This window comes from Taudactylus pleione, unplaced genomic scaffold (assembly GCF_031769625.1).
Source record: "Taudactylus pleione unplaced genomic scaffold, aTauple2 ptg000332l, whole genome shotgun sequence".
NCBI lineage: Eukaryota > Metazoa > Chordata > Amphibia > Anura > Myobatrachidae > Taudactylus > Taudactylus pleione.
Genome location: NW_028284733.1, coordinates 3745238 through 3760932, shown reverse-complemented (window position 1 = coordinate 3760932; position 15695 = coordinate 3745238). Strand labels below are relative to the sequence as shown.

Genomic DNA, 15695 nt, shown 5'->3' with positions numbered 1-15695 from the left:
TCCGTTTTTTTGGAGGGAAAAATCCGAACTCAACGTGCAAAACTCGAACCTATCCGAGCCTGCACATCCCTACTTATTTAGTGTGTTTAATGTCTCTGCATCTGCCGTACATTGATGCCTGGATGCTGACATGGAGCAGCTTTATAACTGTAAAGGTTTCTTCAACTCTGCAGACGGGGGCACATCCCAGTGCACCAACAGAGGTCCCTCTAGCCCAGCCCTGGCCATGTGCCCCCTCCTCCATATGCCATCTTGAGAGTTTTGTCTCTTTAGCACCTTGATGGACATTGTGCCAAAATTAAATGGACATTAAGGTCTCCAAGAGTCACACGAGCAAGTGTAAGAGGAAAAAATAACAATAACGACTAAAATCTTTAATTAAGAGCAACTACACCGAACATTACAAACAGTCATCAATAAAATATGAGTCCCTGAGAAGAGATTTGTATGATAGCTGCACTAAAACATCATTATTAATGAAAACAACTGAGGGACACATTAATGCTTCTCTGGGTTACTGCTATCAGTACAGTGCATCATCACGGCAGGTCAGGTATACCGAGTTCTGTATGATTCCTTTAATTTAGCAGTTTCAGTAGCAGAACAGTAATAGTAGATAAAAACCATCCGTTATTATAAGGTATGTTGGCTCCACTGTTGCAGGAAAATTTCCCCTCCAACCGCAACTCTCCAAAGATCATAGTCAGACTGCTAATGTCACATATGCTCTTTGTAGTACAACCTCGATAGGATGCTACACCTTCAGAGAGTCCTGTTGAGAAAGAAAAATATATATGCTCTAAGTAAATACATTATATGGGAAAGGTATATGCAGCTTTCTTGTAAATTAGGGGTTAGGGAAGTAGGGAAGAGAGGGCCTGATTCAGCTGAGGACAGGGGGCTCGCAACCGGGTCGATGGTGGCCCAGAGCGCATGCGCACGACGGAGCCGGCTCCGTCGTGCGCACTCACGAGACCCGGATAGCGACGGGCAAACCGTCGCTCCGGGTCTCGTACCAAAGGGGGCGTGCTGTCGATGTTGAGTGACAGCACTCCCCCTTTGGTGGGCGGCCGGGGGGGTGGCTGCCCAAACGGAGGCGTTCCCATGTGAACGCCTACCATTTGGGGCCGGCCCCACTGGCATCACAAGTGATGTCAGTGGAGAGATTCCGGCTCTGTTAGAGTCGAAATCTCTCTGGGGCTTGCGGCAACGAGACCCTACCACAAGGGTCTCGACGCAAGCCCGATAGTCACGATGGTCTTGACCATCGCGACCATCTTCCTTGCCGCTCGCTATAGCTTTGGGTGGTCACCCACAGCTATGCGAACGGCCAGGAGGCCTTTCCAAAAAAAAAAGACCGTCCCTGATTCAGAGTGAGCGCTCTGTCAGAGCGCCTGGCTCTGAATCAGGGCCAGAATTGCTATTGCAGTTGCTAACATGGTACATGGCACGACTTCTGTATGCATTACGGATCCAAGTTGCGTTCTAGAACTGTCAGGATGCCGGCGTCGGGTTTCTGTCCAACCGCCAGGATCCCAAATGCCGACATTCCGTACCCATCCTGTTTATTTAAATAGCGTCACCAATTTACGCAGAGCTGTACAGATATGTCCTCATACACTGTTGCTTAAGTTGCTGCTAATTGACAATGGCGATTTGGCCGCACCAAGCATCTTTCTCTCTCAAAACGTGCATCTTATTTGCTTAGGTAAAAACAACTTGGGCTGACCATACTACAATGCTAGATTACACTGATCAATTTGATGTGCGACATTTGTTTGTGTACAGTATCTGTGTGCAACTGAGTCTGAGGGCTCTATTTACTGAGGTACAGCCGAAGATTACAGGCTGAGAAACGCGTTGGGTTTTTTACCCCCACACGCTGGTGCACCCGGGACTATAATCTACATCCCACTGAATCTTCAGCTGACCGCGGCTCCACCACAGGATGAGACTGCCGATTTCCTAGCCAGCACGCGGTATGCACTACAGCAGTCTGTGAACTCCACCGCTGCATCACGGTCGGCGTCTCTGGACACATGTCGGGCACTGAGGATTCTTTTGCTGGATGCTTTTAGGAGAGGCCTATCCCAAGATCTACGCTGCAAAGCAGCAATACGGTACCAGTTTATTGGATACACAGAGACTGTGTTAGTCACTATTTAGTGGATTCAGCAATATATCCCCAGACGTGACTTATATTAATGTTCACTCCCACTACAAATTGATTTTAATTTCATGGAATAGGCCCATCATTCGGTGGCTGTGCACACTGATTTTATTTTGTATTGTTTAAGTCAAATCCAACTGACTTTTTTATTAATTTCCATACAATCCTGGATAAAGAGACAAAAAGATAAAAAGAAAAAACTCACATATCTATACTAACATTTATTCATTGGCAAATACTGTATCCCCTTTTTATGCATGCCGATTTTTTGTCTATTTTTCTGTGGCCACAGTGGTTCCTTTCATATTTTTTGATTTCATTTATTTATTTTTTATTTCCTTTTGTCATTTATAGATTTGATTTAAGGTCTATTTAATATGTGAATTTTATTATATGTATTTTTGTGATTTCATGACTATATCTGCATACAGTAAATTTAGACACTACTAGTGTCATTCAGCACTCCCAGTTGTTTTTGTTTCTCTATTTACTAAGCAGTGTTAGGAGACAAAGTGAAATGAGATAAGGTGCCAGCCAATCAGCTTCTAGCTGCCATCCCACAGGCTGTGTTTGAAAAATGACAGTTGGCAGCTGATTGGCTGGTATCTTTTCTCCTTTCACTTTGTCTCCTAACACTGCTTTGTATCTAGACCCCTGAATCTGTATACGAAGCACTTGATACAGTGGCCATGACTTTTTCTCAGGCCAAGTTGCGTTGTGCTTCATTTGTGACTTTGTACGTGTTTAAAACTAATTCCTGGTTAAAGTCACATTCCAGTATCTCTAGTACACTGTGAGTGGTGGTTCACGGTGTTTGTGATGTGACTAAGACACAACATTTATAGAAAACTACAGTATGCTACACCTCTCGGAGTCGGGTGTCTTGCGCCGTATGGGGCATAGACACTAGGTACAGTATATAATGAAGCATATGTACATAGGATATATGTCGTTCATGTTGGTCCGTGGCCCACTGGAGCTAACAGCCTAAATTCTCTAACATACCAAACTAGGGTTAGTTTAAAAAAATTGAATTAACCTACCAGTATTATGTTTTTGGAATGTGGGAGGAAACCGATGCACCCAGATGAAACCCATGCAAACACATGGAGAATATACAAACCCCAAGTCCAGGCCATGACGGGGAATGGAACTCATGACCTGAGGGTCTGATTCAGAGCCGGACGCTATTTGCGGATGGTCGTTCTGATAAAGGGGGTGGCTATTTAAATGAACCGTTCACTCTTTGCGGTCTGTTGCCGCCTCTATGTCTGAACAAGCGAACAAGACGTGCGGTTGTTTTTTTGAAAAATACGCCCCCTGGCCGCTCACACCATAAGTCATGTCCGCTATTTATTAGATTAATCGAGTACATCGAACAGGGTATGAACTGCTCGCTATTCTTGTGGTTGGTTTTTCCTACCGCAATCTTGCGAGCAGTTCTGACTATAAAATAACCCAGTGACGTGGTCAATGACGCTGCTGTATTAATTATGCACACCCTTAAAACGCCCGTTTTAACCTTTAGGCACGCTTGCGTTCTGATTTCCACTCCCCGTTTTCAAGCACCTTCCCCTGTTACCACCCACATACGCCTCCTCCTGTCACTCAAAGTAGCAGGCATTATCTATTTAGCAAGCACACGATTTTCGGCCGCACTGACTGGTTCGCGCTTGCGTATTACAATCCGTACGCATGCGCAGATGTGCAAACATCGCTCGTAACGAGCGAACGGCCGCTTACGAGCGGCTCTGAATGAGACCCTCAGTCAGCAATGCTAACCACTATAACACTGCATTCCCTATATACCTATAATGGGATGCATTTTGCACCTCCCTTTAAAAGTCCATGCTTTTAAAGGTTTATATAACACAAAAGGAAGAAAGATCTTCCCGCACTAGATAGTGTTATATTATAATGTTGACAAGTAGAAAATTTCACCCAAAATATAACAAGTGTTATAGTTAACGCTCTAAATATATTTAGAGAATGTGGTGGTGCTACCAACCGATTACATACATATATATATATACACACACAAGAAAAAGAAAAAAGAAAATCAGTTACACTGGTGTACTCTATCTCCAATGAAGTATTTTTTGCATAAAAACTTTAATTTTCTTAGGTATGCTTTAAAAAATTATTGTACTGGCAAAAAAATTGAAAATTTCATGTATAAATGTCAAAATAAATACATGGATTGAAAGCGAGCGAAGTATAAAAAAAATAGAAAGATAGTGTTAGTAGGAATGAATGAAGTGATTAAAACTGCTGATTACTGCTGTCAGTTATACCTCTTTTCCACCAAAAACCCAGGTCCGACCTGGGTTTTTGGACATGGTTCCAACCCTGGTCAGACCCAGGTCAGACCCATTTACACTGCACCTTTGATCTGGGTTACTCCCAGGTCAGCCCTGTTCACACAGAACTCAGGTCTGCCCTGCTAAACCTGTGAGGTCATAAAAAGTGGGAGGTGAATGCTCCACAACCACCAATCCGCTCATTTTAGGCATGATCCAGATCAGATAACCTGGGTCGCACCATTTACACTGCACCATTACCCGGGTCCATCCTGGGTCCAACCCTGGTAGCTACCTGGGTTGGATTGCAGGGTTACTTGACCCAGGTTATTTTTCAGGGACCCTTTTACACTGAGCTGCAACTCGGGTAGACCCTGCAAAAACCCAGGTTTTTGCTTTGGTGTAAAAGGGGTATAAATCAACTGAATGCATCCGCTCCACGTAGATGTTCTGGGTGTTTGACCTCATTAAACCTGCCAGCATATATTTGTGAGAAAGGCAATGCTATAAATTAGCAGTGCACTATAGTTATTTGTAATGCTTCTTAAACTAAACTTAATAAACTTATTATGTGTTCGTTACAAATGACAATTACTGTGCCACAAATACTATAGATAGAACACGCGCATGGCTTTGTCGAAGTGCTAAAAAGCAATAAATAATACGCTGTTAGAAAATAACTAACTAACAGCAACTCGTCACTCCACTGTGCCTTTCATCATATTATAAACTTACAAGGAATATTTCCGTGTCGATAATATGTGTATCTGTATAAATAAGTGCAACTGCTAATATACCATCTATTATATTATCTTGGTATAAGCCAGAACACAATCTAATGAGATCGGAATGATTGTGTGCATATGCTTTTTAGAATTAATAAATACGTGACTCATTACTAACATTACTTCAATAGGATTCTTCTAATCTGATACTAAGAAGAAAGTTGTTACACCATATTAGCATGAATACACACTGATATTAATTTATACTACTAGAACAATTTGAATGTGTTATATATCAATTATAAAAAGTCAGTATTATAAGATATCTCACTCCCTGTGAAACTAGTACATGATTAATAGGAAGCATTCATTCTACTATATATCTGTCATATCTATATATTTATAATAGTAACTTGATAATTATTCACACCAATAAAAAAACAGTGGAACCTTTATTCTGATATCACAGAATTGCATTCATCCTTTCGTGAATATTGACACTAAGATAAATATAATATTGGATGAAAGTAACTGACAGCAGTAATCAGCAGTTTTAATCACTTCATTCATTCCTACTAACACTATCTTTCTATTTTTTTTATACTTCGCTCGCTTTCAATCCATGTATTTATTTTGACATTTATACATGAAATTTTATGATTTTTTGCCAGTACAATAATTTTTTAAAGCATACCTAATAAAATTGAAGTTTTTATGCGAAAAAATAATTCATTGGAGATAGAGGGCCTGATTCAGACCCGCTCGCGAGCGCTGAGCGCTTGCAAGCGGGTCGATGTTGGCCCAGTGCGCATGCGCACGAGGGAGCCGTCTCCCACGTGCGCATGCGCGAGACCCGAATAGCGACGGCCAAGCCGTCGCTATGGGTCTCGTACCAAAGGGGACGTGCTGTCAATGGTGAGTGACAGCACGCCCCCTTTGGTAGGCGTGCCGGGGGCGTGGCTGGCCAGACGGAAGCGTTCCCATGGGAACGCCTACCGTCTGGGGCCGGCCCCACTGACATCACTAGTGATGTCAGTGGGAGTGATTTTGGCTCTGATAGAGCCAAAAGCACTCCAGGGCTTGTGGCTGACGAGACCCTACCACAAGGGTCTTGTCGCAAGCCCAATGGTCTTGACCATCGCGACCATCATTTTGGCCGCTCGCATAAGCTCTGGGTGGTAACCCACAGCAATGCGAGCGGCCAAGAGGCCACAACAGAAAAAAAAAAAAAAACGCCCTGATTCATAGCGGGCGCTCGTTCAGAGCGTCCGGCTCTGAATCAGGCCCAGAGTACACCAATGTAACTGATTTTCTTTTTTCTTTTTCTTGTGTATATAGGGTTATATAAGTCACCCTTAGTGGTTTTGTAGAAAACTTAAAATACTACAAGACGATGTATTAAAATAATATTTTCAGCACTAGAAAACCTAATACATTCATCAGTCAACGATTTCTGTTTTCCACACACTTTTTAGAAGAACAATAACTCACCTGTTGACGTGGTGACTTGTAGGAGACACTGATCTTCATTGCCAAGACATTGCATGGTGTCCGTGCCCGTACATGCTTCATTGGCATCCACACAGCTCGGGCACATTTTTCCATTTTTTTTACTGTTTTCAGGCAACACTGCAAACAAACGAAACATTCTCTATGTCACTAAGATTAGAATCTACAGGACCAATGCACTGATAAATAAACAAAGTTACATTAAAGTATAGGTCTACTTATTAAAATGCAACGATCAGTCTGATTTGCTACTGCCAGTTATTACAGAAAGAGCAAATTGCCGTTTGCCGCAGTTTACCATAAAAGGGCCTATTCATCATTCCTTATGGTAAGTGAAAGGATTAGGATTATTTTTCACCTACGATTGTAGGAAAGAAGCAACAGGGATACTCATTATAAAGGTGACACAAGAGATATCAGTTTGATTGTGGGAACCGACGCCATCTTTAGATGGCGTTTGTTCCTGAAGCCCTGCTACCTGGAGTTCCGGGCTGCATAAAGGGGTCCTTCGTTCCCTCCAGTCCTTCGCCACCTATGGCCATTTGTGAAACTCAGTCAAACCTTACAGTGTAAAACTTTCAATGCTACTAATTAGTAGGGATGTGCAGGCTCGGATAGGTTAGAATTTTCCCGCCAAGTTTGGATTTTTCCCACCAGAAATCGGGTCTCAGAAAGAGGTAATTTTTGGCGGGAAAAATACGAACTTGGCGGGAAAATTTGAACGTATCCAAGCCTGCACATCCTTACTAATTAGTGACAAAAGTAGTGTGATAAGGCTTTTAGGAGCATCTGTTCCTGCACTGGAGCGATACTGAATTATAGTTTTGCCGCAACCCACTGCGATTTAGATACCAAAGAAATGAGGGTCCAATGTTGCACAATATGCCCCTAAAAAAGTTAACTTACCACTTCGGTGGGTCATTCTAAAGAGATATCTCATAATTGGTGTGGCTTTATGTAGCCAATGTTCATTAAGCATAGATTACTTCCTAATGTGCCTATTTATCAATCTGAAAAATCCCATCTCAGGCACAAATTGAGATAGGGCTTTCTCCAAAATGGTGGTGCAGTATTGACCTGGAGATTTGTGTGTACGCAGTAGACGTGTCCCCGGTACCATGGCGTGGGCGCCATATTAAAGGAGACTTGAGCATGTGCAGTAGACCATTTGCGTCTGCTTCGAGGAGCAATGCAGGTGCTCCAAGCCCCTTGGGGTCTCATTGGCAGCACAGTCCGATCAGTAGCTTCAATATATCTCCATTATGTGCTGTCATTTTAGGACATTTTCTATACTGACAGTGAAGCCACACCTCCAGTCCCGTCTCCGCCAGGTAGGATAAGGGGAGAGTTGTTGCAGCCTGAGATTTGCAGAGCTGACTGACTGTGATTTGGGGGTCTATTTACTAAGCAGTGTTAGGAGACAAAGTGAAAAGTGATAAGGTGCCAGCCAATCAGCTCCCAACTATCATCTCACAGGCTGTGTTTGAGAAATGGCAGTTAGGAGCTGATTGGCTGGCACCTTATCACTTTCCTATCACTTTTCACTCTGTCTCCTAACACTGCTTAGTAAATAGACCCCTAGGTCACAGTGACAACATTTTTTTTTTAGGAAAAAAAACCCCACAAATTGCGATGAAATTTCAGACTGACTGATGTACTTTAGAGATTTGACAATGTAACAAAAAATGTCAGCGATAAATGACTCTGTAGAAAGGATCTGCTGCGTGATACTTACATTCAGGCACAGGAGAAGTGCAGTTATCAGTAGAACAACACGACACGCCCATCCTTGTTCTGCTTTCTTCAGTGCTGTAACTCCCGATTTTATCGCACTGAGTTTTGGGACCACATAATCTGAAAACAGATTCGCTTATCTCTCCAGCTGTAAGTAGGAAAACAGCAATTAATGACAATTACATTTAAAAACATACAAGCAGTAATCTGTTTTCCAAAGCTCTGCTGAAATAAGGGTACTCATATGAATGAGAGACTCTCCGTTGGGATATATTTCTGGGCAGTAACAGAGCAGACACTGTATTATTCTACAGGATTATTTCGCATGACAATAGCTTATAATAAACACTCACAGTTTCAGGATTCTTTTAATGGTATCAGTATGTAATACAGCTGGCTGCATGGCCGGCAGTTCGATTCCCGGCAGTGTCGGGCCGACAGTGGAACAGATCCCGGCAGCGGCAGGCCGACAGCGCTGGAAATCCTGATCGTCCCCAGGTAAGTATGAACTAACCTAACCTACCCCCCTAACCCTAACCTTCCCTTAGGGGTGCCTAACCCTAACCTCCCCCCAAGTGCCTAACCCTAATCCCCCCTCTAAGTGCCTAAACCCCTGGGGGGTGCCTTACCCTAACTTCCCCTCGGGGGTGACTAACCCTAACCCTCCCTCCCCCTAGCCTAACCCTAACCTCCCGAGGGGTGCCTAACCCTAAGTCCCCCCCGGCAGCCCTAAACCTAACCCTCCCCCCACGGCTGTCCGCTCGCGCCGCCTGGCATCCCTTCGATCGGGATGCCGGGCGTCAGTCTTCCGGCGTCGGTGAAATGAGCGGCGTCTACATCTAGACGCCGGTCATTTCACCCTCGCCGGGATATGACAGTCGGGAAGCCGGTTGTCAGTATAATGGCCCTGATTCAGAGCTGGGCGCTCTGACAGAGCGCTCGCTCTGAATCAGGGCCGGGCTGTTGTTTTTTTAGAACGGCCTCCTTGCTGCTCACATAGCTGTGGGTGACCACCCACAGCTATTGCGAGCGTAGCGATGGTCAAGACCATCGCGACCATCGGGTTTGCGACGAGACCCTTGTGGTAGGGTCTCATGGCCGCAAGCCCCAGAGAGCTTTCGGCTCAAAATGAGCCGGAAGCTCTCCCACTGACATCACATGTGATGTCAGTGGGGCCGCCCCCAAACGGTAGGCATTCCCTCGGGAATGCCTCCGTTTGGGCAGCCACCCCCCTCGGCCCGCCCACCAAAAGAGGCGCGCTGTCACTCAACATCGACAACTCGCCCCCTTTGGTGCGAGACCCAGAGCGACAGATTGCCCGTCGCTAGCCGGGTCTCGCGCATGCGCTCGACGGAACCGGCTCTGTCGTATGCATGCGCTGTGGGCCACCATTGACCCGGTTGCGAGCACTCATCGCTTGCGACCGGGTCTGAATCAGGCCCAATGTCAGCCGACTTGCATCCCCATTTAATACCTAAATGTAAAACAAAAAATTTAATTTTAAAATAATAAACTACATTAATTCGAGAAGCAGAACTCACCTTTGTTAGTTTGTTGGTATATATTTGTACAAACGTGACCCGATGGGCAGGTTATTAAGGGCCCCTCTGTGCAGGTTGAGACACCTAGGCCTATGCATCTTATGCACTCAAGAGAAGATCCTAAAAGTAAAAAAATATATAACTTTACATTTTGTTTTTCCAGTTGAACAGTTTTGGATTATATCCAAATCGCAGCCCCTGTCCCTATGTGTAACTTTTGTTAAATGTTGGCGATACTTCATTTCTTATTGCCATGATATGCAGTGATAACAAATGATTATCGTCGAGACCTATTTACAAATCATCCTAACTTGGTCCCAATATGTTAAAATTAGCAGTTATGTAAGTATGTTTGTGCTTTAAAATACTTAAGGTCAGCATGGCTGGTGTAGTGGTTACAGGGGCGTTTCTAGAGAGGAGGGGGCCCGTGTGCAATCTCCGACACGGGCCCCCTCCTCTCTGTCCTGCACCCGGCAGTGCACTGAGTTGAGTTATGTGCGGCCAGCGCCAGAGTTATATGGCCGCTGTGGCCATTTTACAGTCGTTTCTAGAGCGCCGGACCCCCGCTCTGACGTGGGACTCTAGAGAGGTAAGTATGCTATGGGTGCAGTGTGTGCGGTGTGGGCCCCCCCTGGACCCAGGGGCCCGTGTGCCCCGCACACCTTGCACCCATTATAGATACGCCCCTGAGTGGTTAGCATTACTGCCTCACAGCACTGAGGTCATTAGCTAAATTCTCAGTCACTGTCGATCTGTGTGGATTTTATATGTTCTCTCCATGCATATATGGGTATCCCCTGGATTCTCCTCCTTTCCTCTTACAATCCAAAAACATACTGGTGGGTGAATTGGCTGCTGACAAGTGATTGAACCCTAGTGTGTATACGTGTCGCACCAGGTTGCACAGCTTACCATGCCGGATTTCACTGTCGGGGGGATGTAGCAAGCCTAGGAGAGAGATAAGGTGGAGAAGCTGCCCAATGCAAGCAATCAGTGTCTGTCGTGTCATAGACTGTGCTGAATAAATGACAGCTGCCAATTGGCTGCCTCGGGCTCCTTCTCCACTTTTTACCCCAAGTGTATGCTCCAGAAAGGGGCACATAAAGTATGAGCCATGCAGAACCCTACGCATTTCACTCGCATGCCCACATGTGACTGGAAAGGAGGAACTTGGTGGTAATTGGGCATTCTCTCGCCAAGTTCACCAAGGGCATGTGAGCTGCATGTTTTCACGCAGATCACTTGCTCCAAGTATAGGGCCGGTTCATTAACCATGGTGACTAGAAAGAAGCGCCGGCCAGGGACGCCGGTCGGGGGGGGTGCCATCCGCCGTCAGGGAGTGGAATCAGTACTAGACTGCCAAGACTGGACCCCCGGGTACGCCCTTGCTTCTTAACTGGGGCAGATGTCTAGGGCCGGTTAGCCACTTGGCGGCAGCTGCCTGGTAGAGTAGACATAACTGATGAATAAAGTTTTGTTTTTTTCTTTTTACACAAGGTGCGCGTGACGTCATGATGTCGCGCCTGCCACATCGCTGCACTGAAGAGGAGTAGGGATGGCCATTGGAGGGGTGTCCATCGATGATTGCCATTGATGGGCCCATCGGTGGTTACCATCGATGGTACACAAACTATCTATGGTGAACCATCGATGGTGTGCACCCCTCGATGGGCACTGCTGCTGTTGGGAATGGGGCCCATGGGCCAATCAAAAAGGGGGGCAGGGCTAAGCTCTATACCGTCCAGAAAAAAAAATGTATCGGCTGCTACAATTACATCGATGGCAAAGAACCGTTGGCTCTCTGTCAGCGATGTACAAAGTATCCGACATCGGCCATAAACCATCAATGATTTTGAATCATCGATGGTCGATAGCCATCCCTAAAGAGGACCCTGCCACAGCCAGAAGATATTGTAAGTATGTGTGTGAGCTGCTGGTGGCCAGGGGCTGGAGATACAGAAGGAGGATGGCTGGGGAGACAGAAGGGAAGTGGCTGGGGAGATAGAAGAGGGGTGGCTGGGGAGACAGAAGGGGGATGGCAGGGGAGACAGAAGGAGGATGGCTGGGGAGACAGAAGAGGGGTGGCTGGGGAGACAGAAGGGGGATTGCTGGGGAGACAGAAGGGAGGTGGCTGGAGAGACAGAAGGGAGGTGGCTGGGGAGACAGAAGAGGGGTGGCTGGGGAGACAGAAGGGGGGTGGCTGGAGAGACAGAAGGGGGGTGGCTGGAGAGACAGAAGGGGGGTGGCTGGGGAGACAGAAGGGGGATGGCTGGGAAGACAGAAGGGGGATGGCTGGGAAGACAGAAGGGGGATGGCTGGGGAGACAGAAGGGGGATGGCTGGGGAGACAGAAGGGGGATGGCTGGGGAGACAGAAGGGGGATGCCTGGGGAGACAGAAGGGGGATGCCTGGGGAGACAGAAAAAGGTGCTGGCTGATTAAACATGGGGCTGGCTGGGGAGATAGAAGGGGGGCTGCTGGGGAGATGTTATAAGTACAGATTGTAATTATTCAGAAATTGAGGGGCACCAGTCCATTACTTTGCTAAGGGCACTCGGACCCCTAGATACATCCCTGATTACACATCCTCCGTGCAGTGCTGGGGCCGTGCAGCCTATTGCTATAAAGCACAGCCCCAGACCGTCCACGCCCACTGCTCCAGTCCCTGCGCGTCCAGCATTAGGTAAGAGGGAGGGGGGGGGGAGCGAAGGGCATCTGAACAATTTAATGTTGCCTCCCCAACATTATATCGTTCCAATGCCCCTGACCTTGATTGGTATTCTTTGGTTTACTGTTATGCCAGAATTTGTTATGTATATTTATTCAAACACTAAAATCATGGGGGCAGGGACGAAAAGAAATCCAGATGGTGTTTTATTATGCTAAATGCTTCCCAAACAGTCATTTATGTCAGTCTTCCTTTATAGTCCTCTGTCTTTACATTGTTGCGAGCAATGTGTATTTCAGTTCACTTAGCCGGAAACATTAGGGAACGTGTAGAGGAGTTTGTTTCTAAAAAAATAACAACATTTCTACAAAATCCACAAAGTACATGAGATATCCCCAATTACCAAACTTATACCCCCATGTGGAGCTACTGATTAGGATACAGGAGACTGCAGCTGCCTCTACTATGTGTAAACTTGTGGGATGCACAATAATATTATAATAACACAATAAGCTATTCGAAATAGTTATGTATGTGTTTATTTAATGCTGTTATAAGAATTTTATAGATTTCTCTGAGTCTATAGAGATTATTTTAGAGCACTGTGCAGGCTGTATTTTTATCATTTCACCAACATAATAATAATAATAATAATAATAATAATAATAATAATAATAATAATAATAATAATAATAATAATAATTTATTTAAAGTACACAACCAAAAAAGTGACTAACAGTACAGTACAAATACAATGCAGGACAAGGACATGTATAATATCCTGCAGAATTCACACCCACTACAGGTATTCCAAGTATTCCTGACTGAATGTGTTACCACATAAATGAAATCGATTATATTTATTTATTACCAGTTATATATAGAGCGCACACATATACCGCAGCGCATTACAGAGAATTTTTGCCCATTCACCTAAAACCCTGCACCATGGGGCTCACCCTCAATATTCCCCATCACATGTACACTACACACACAGAGTTAATTTTTTGTCAGAAGCCAATTAACCTACCAGTATGTTTTTGGATTGTAGGAGGAATCTGGAGTACCCGGAGGAAACCCACGCAAATATGGTGAGAACATACAAACAACACACAGTCAGGGCCTTGGTGGGAATTAAATCAATCACTCAGTTAATTAATTAGACAAATGCAAGGAAACCTCCAACTAAAAAATAACACTATTATATGTTTATTAAATAGGAAAGCGTATACCTGTTGCTGCTAGGGTGGATATGATGCATAAAAGTGCCAGAGGTGAGGCCATTGCAGCCTTGTTCCTGGGAGTGTGGATTCCAGACGCAGACTGAGCCCCCAGCAACAGAAAAAGCTAATGACCTCCTTATTTATGGGGAAGGCAGAGACAGTCTAGAAGGGAGGAGATAGTTAATGCTTAGGCCAAGGGAGAAAAGTCTTTAGACGGTGGACAATGGGCTCAAATATTTACTGCTTTCACATGTTCAGGGCCGCAGAGAGATTCATTAGGGAACCTAAGGTCGAATCTCTCTTTGGTAATAATTTAAAAATACACTAGGAATCGTTAATGTCCACTGCTTTCAAATACTAGGAAAAGGCTGCTTAGAGAAACAGGTCAAAACAGCAAACATAAAACTACCTAATATAATTAGATGATTAAATGTGTACGTCTCTCTCATTTTAAGTCCTATTTACTATTATGCAGAAAAAAAAAACCTTTTCTATGGCTGCCTATAGCAGCTATAGAAAAACTGTAATGGCAATTTCCTTAGAGGGTACAATTGGAACAGGTGGACGAGTCTGGCTGTATGGTGAGACTGGGCTGTAGATGTAAGAATTATGGGGCATATGTATCAAAGCTTGATGTGAGATAAAATTGTGAGATATATCATCAACCAATCAACTCCTAACTATCATTTTTTAAACACAGCCTGTAAAATGTAAGTGAGAACCTGATTGGTTGGTGATATATATCTCACAATTTTATCTTTATTTTAGTTTTGATACATATGCCCCTCCTTTTCCACTAGCTTCAATCACCCCGGGTTTTTGCACGTGAGCTTGCAGCAACCCGGGTTATTGTGCTGTGTGAAAGGGCAGGGTTGATATAAACCGTGTCGAGCAACCAGGCATTTTAACCCTGGTCACAAGAAGGGTTGAACGCGCGTTCAAACCGGCATTATGATGCCTTGTGAAAGGGTAACCTGGGTCGATGCAATCCGGGACCCGTTCTCTGTTCATCGCCAAGCGCTGACTCATCACGTGACGCTGATGTCGGGTCGGGCTGCCTGTCTGACAGGGGTCTCAGACGGATCGCGCCCGGGATGGGCGTGTGAACATAATCTCGGGTTTGACCTGGCAATCTAGTGGAAAAGGAGTATTAGAGATGAGCAGTTCGGTTTTGCTGAAAACCAAACACACCCAAATTCTGGGGTGCCGAGTTGAACCAAATCCCAGCTCGGGTCTTCTTGCCAAGTTTGGAACTCGCATCTAAATAAAAACTGGATCTCGTGATTTCAGGTGCTGTGAGATGGTCAATATTGACTAAAAATGACTGGACATGATTGATATTGATGTTAATAAAACTGTAGGAACAAACACCAAGTGCAAATTACATGATTTTAGCTGGTTTTATCCATTTTTAAAGAAAAAAGTATGTACATGAAAGAGAATAAAGCAAACGTGTCACAATGGGGAGATGTATCAAACCTTGGAGAGAGATAAAGTAGAGAGAGACAACGTGTCAACCAGTGGCGGCTCCAGAGGTGAGGCTGCAGCACAGTCCAAAATTCAAATAGGGGAGCCACACCAACTGCCCTTTCAAAAGCTGCCAAACATCTCTGGCTGGAACTAACTGGCAGTTGGTGTGGCTCCCCCTATTTGAATTTTGGACTGTGCTGCAGCTCCACCTCTGGAGCCACCACTGGTGCCAACCAATCAGCTTTCAACTGCCATGTTACTGGGTGTGTTGGAAAAAGGACAGGAACTGATTGGTTGGTCCGATGATCGACCAATGTGCATCCGATGGCTGGTTCCTTGTACACAAGCGGAGGCATC

General features: G+C 45.0%; 1 protein-coding gene across 1 annotated transcript; it reads right to left on the bottom strand.

Moving 5' to 3' along the window:
* Window positions 1–371: 371 nt before the first annotated feature.
* LOC148509096 (phospholipase A2 inhibitor NAI-like) lies at window positions 372–13972 on the bottom strand. Its single transcript, XM_088443650.1, has 5 exons — window positions 13878–13972; window positions 9980–10099; window positions 8440–8586; window positions 6687–6824; window positions 372–772 (listed from the first exon to the last, which is right to left on the bottom strand). Exons 1-5 carry the CDS (start codon window positions 13927–13929, stop codon window positions 579–581), a joined length of 651 nt encoding a protein of 216 aa, XP_088299776.1. The 5' UTR covers window positions 13930–13972; the 3' UTR covers window positions 372–578.
* Between the last annotated feature and the right edge of the window lie 1723 nt (window positions 13973–15695).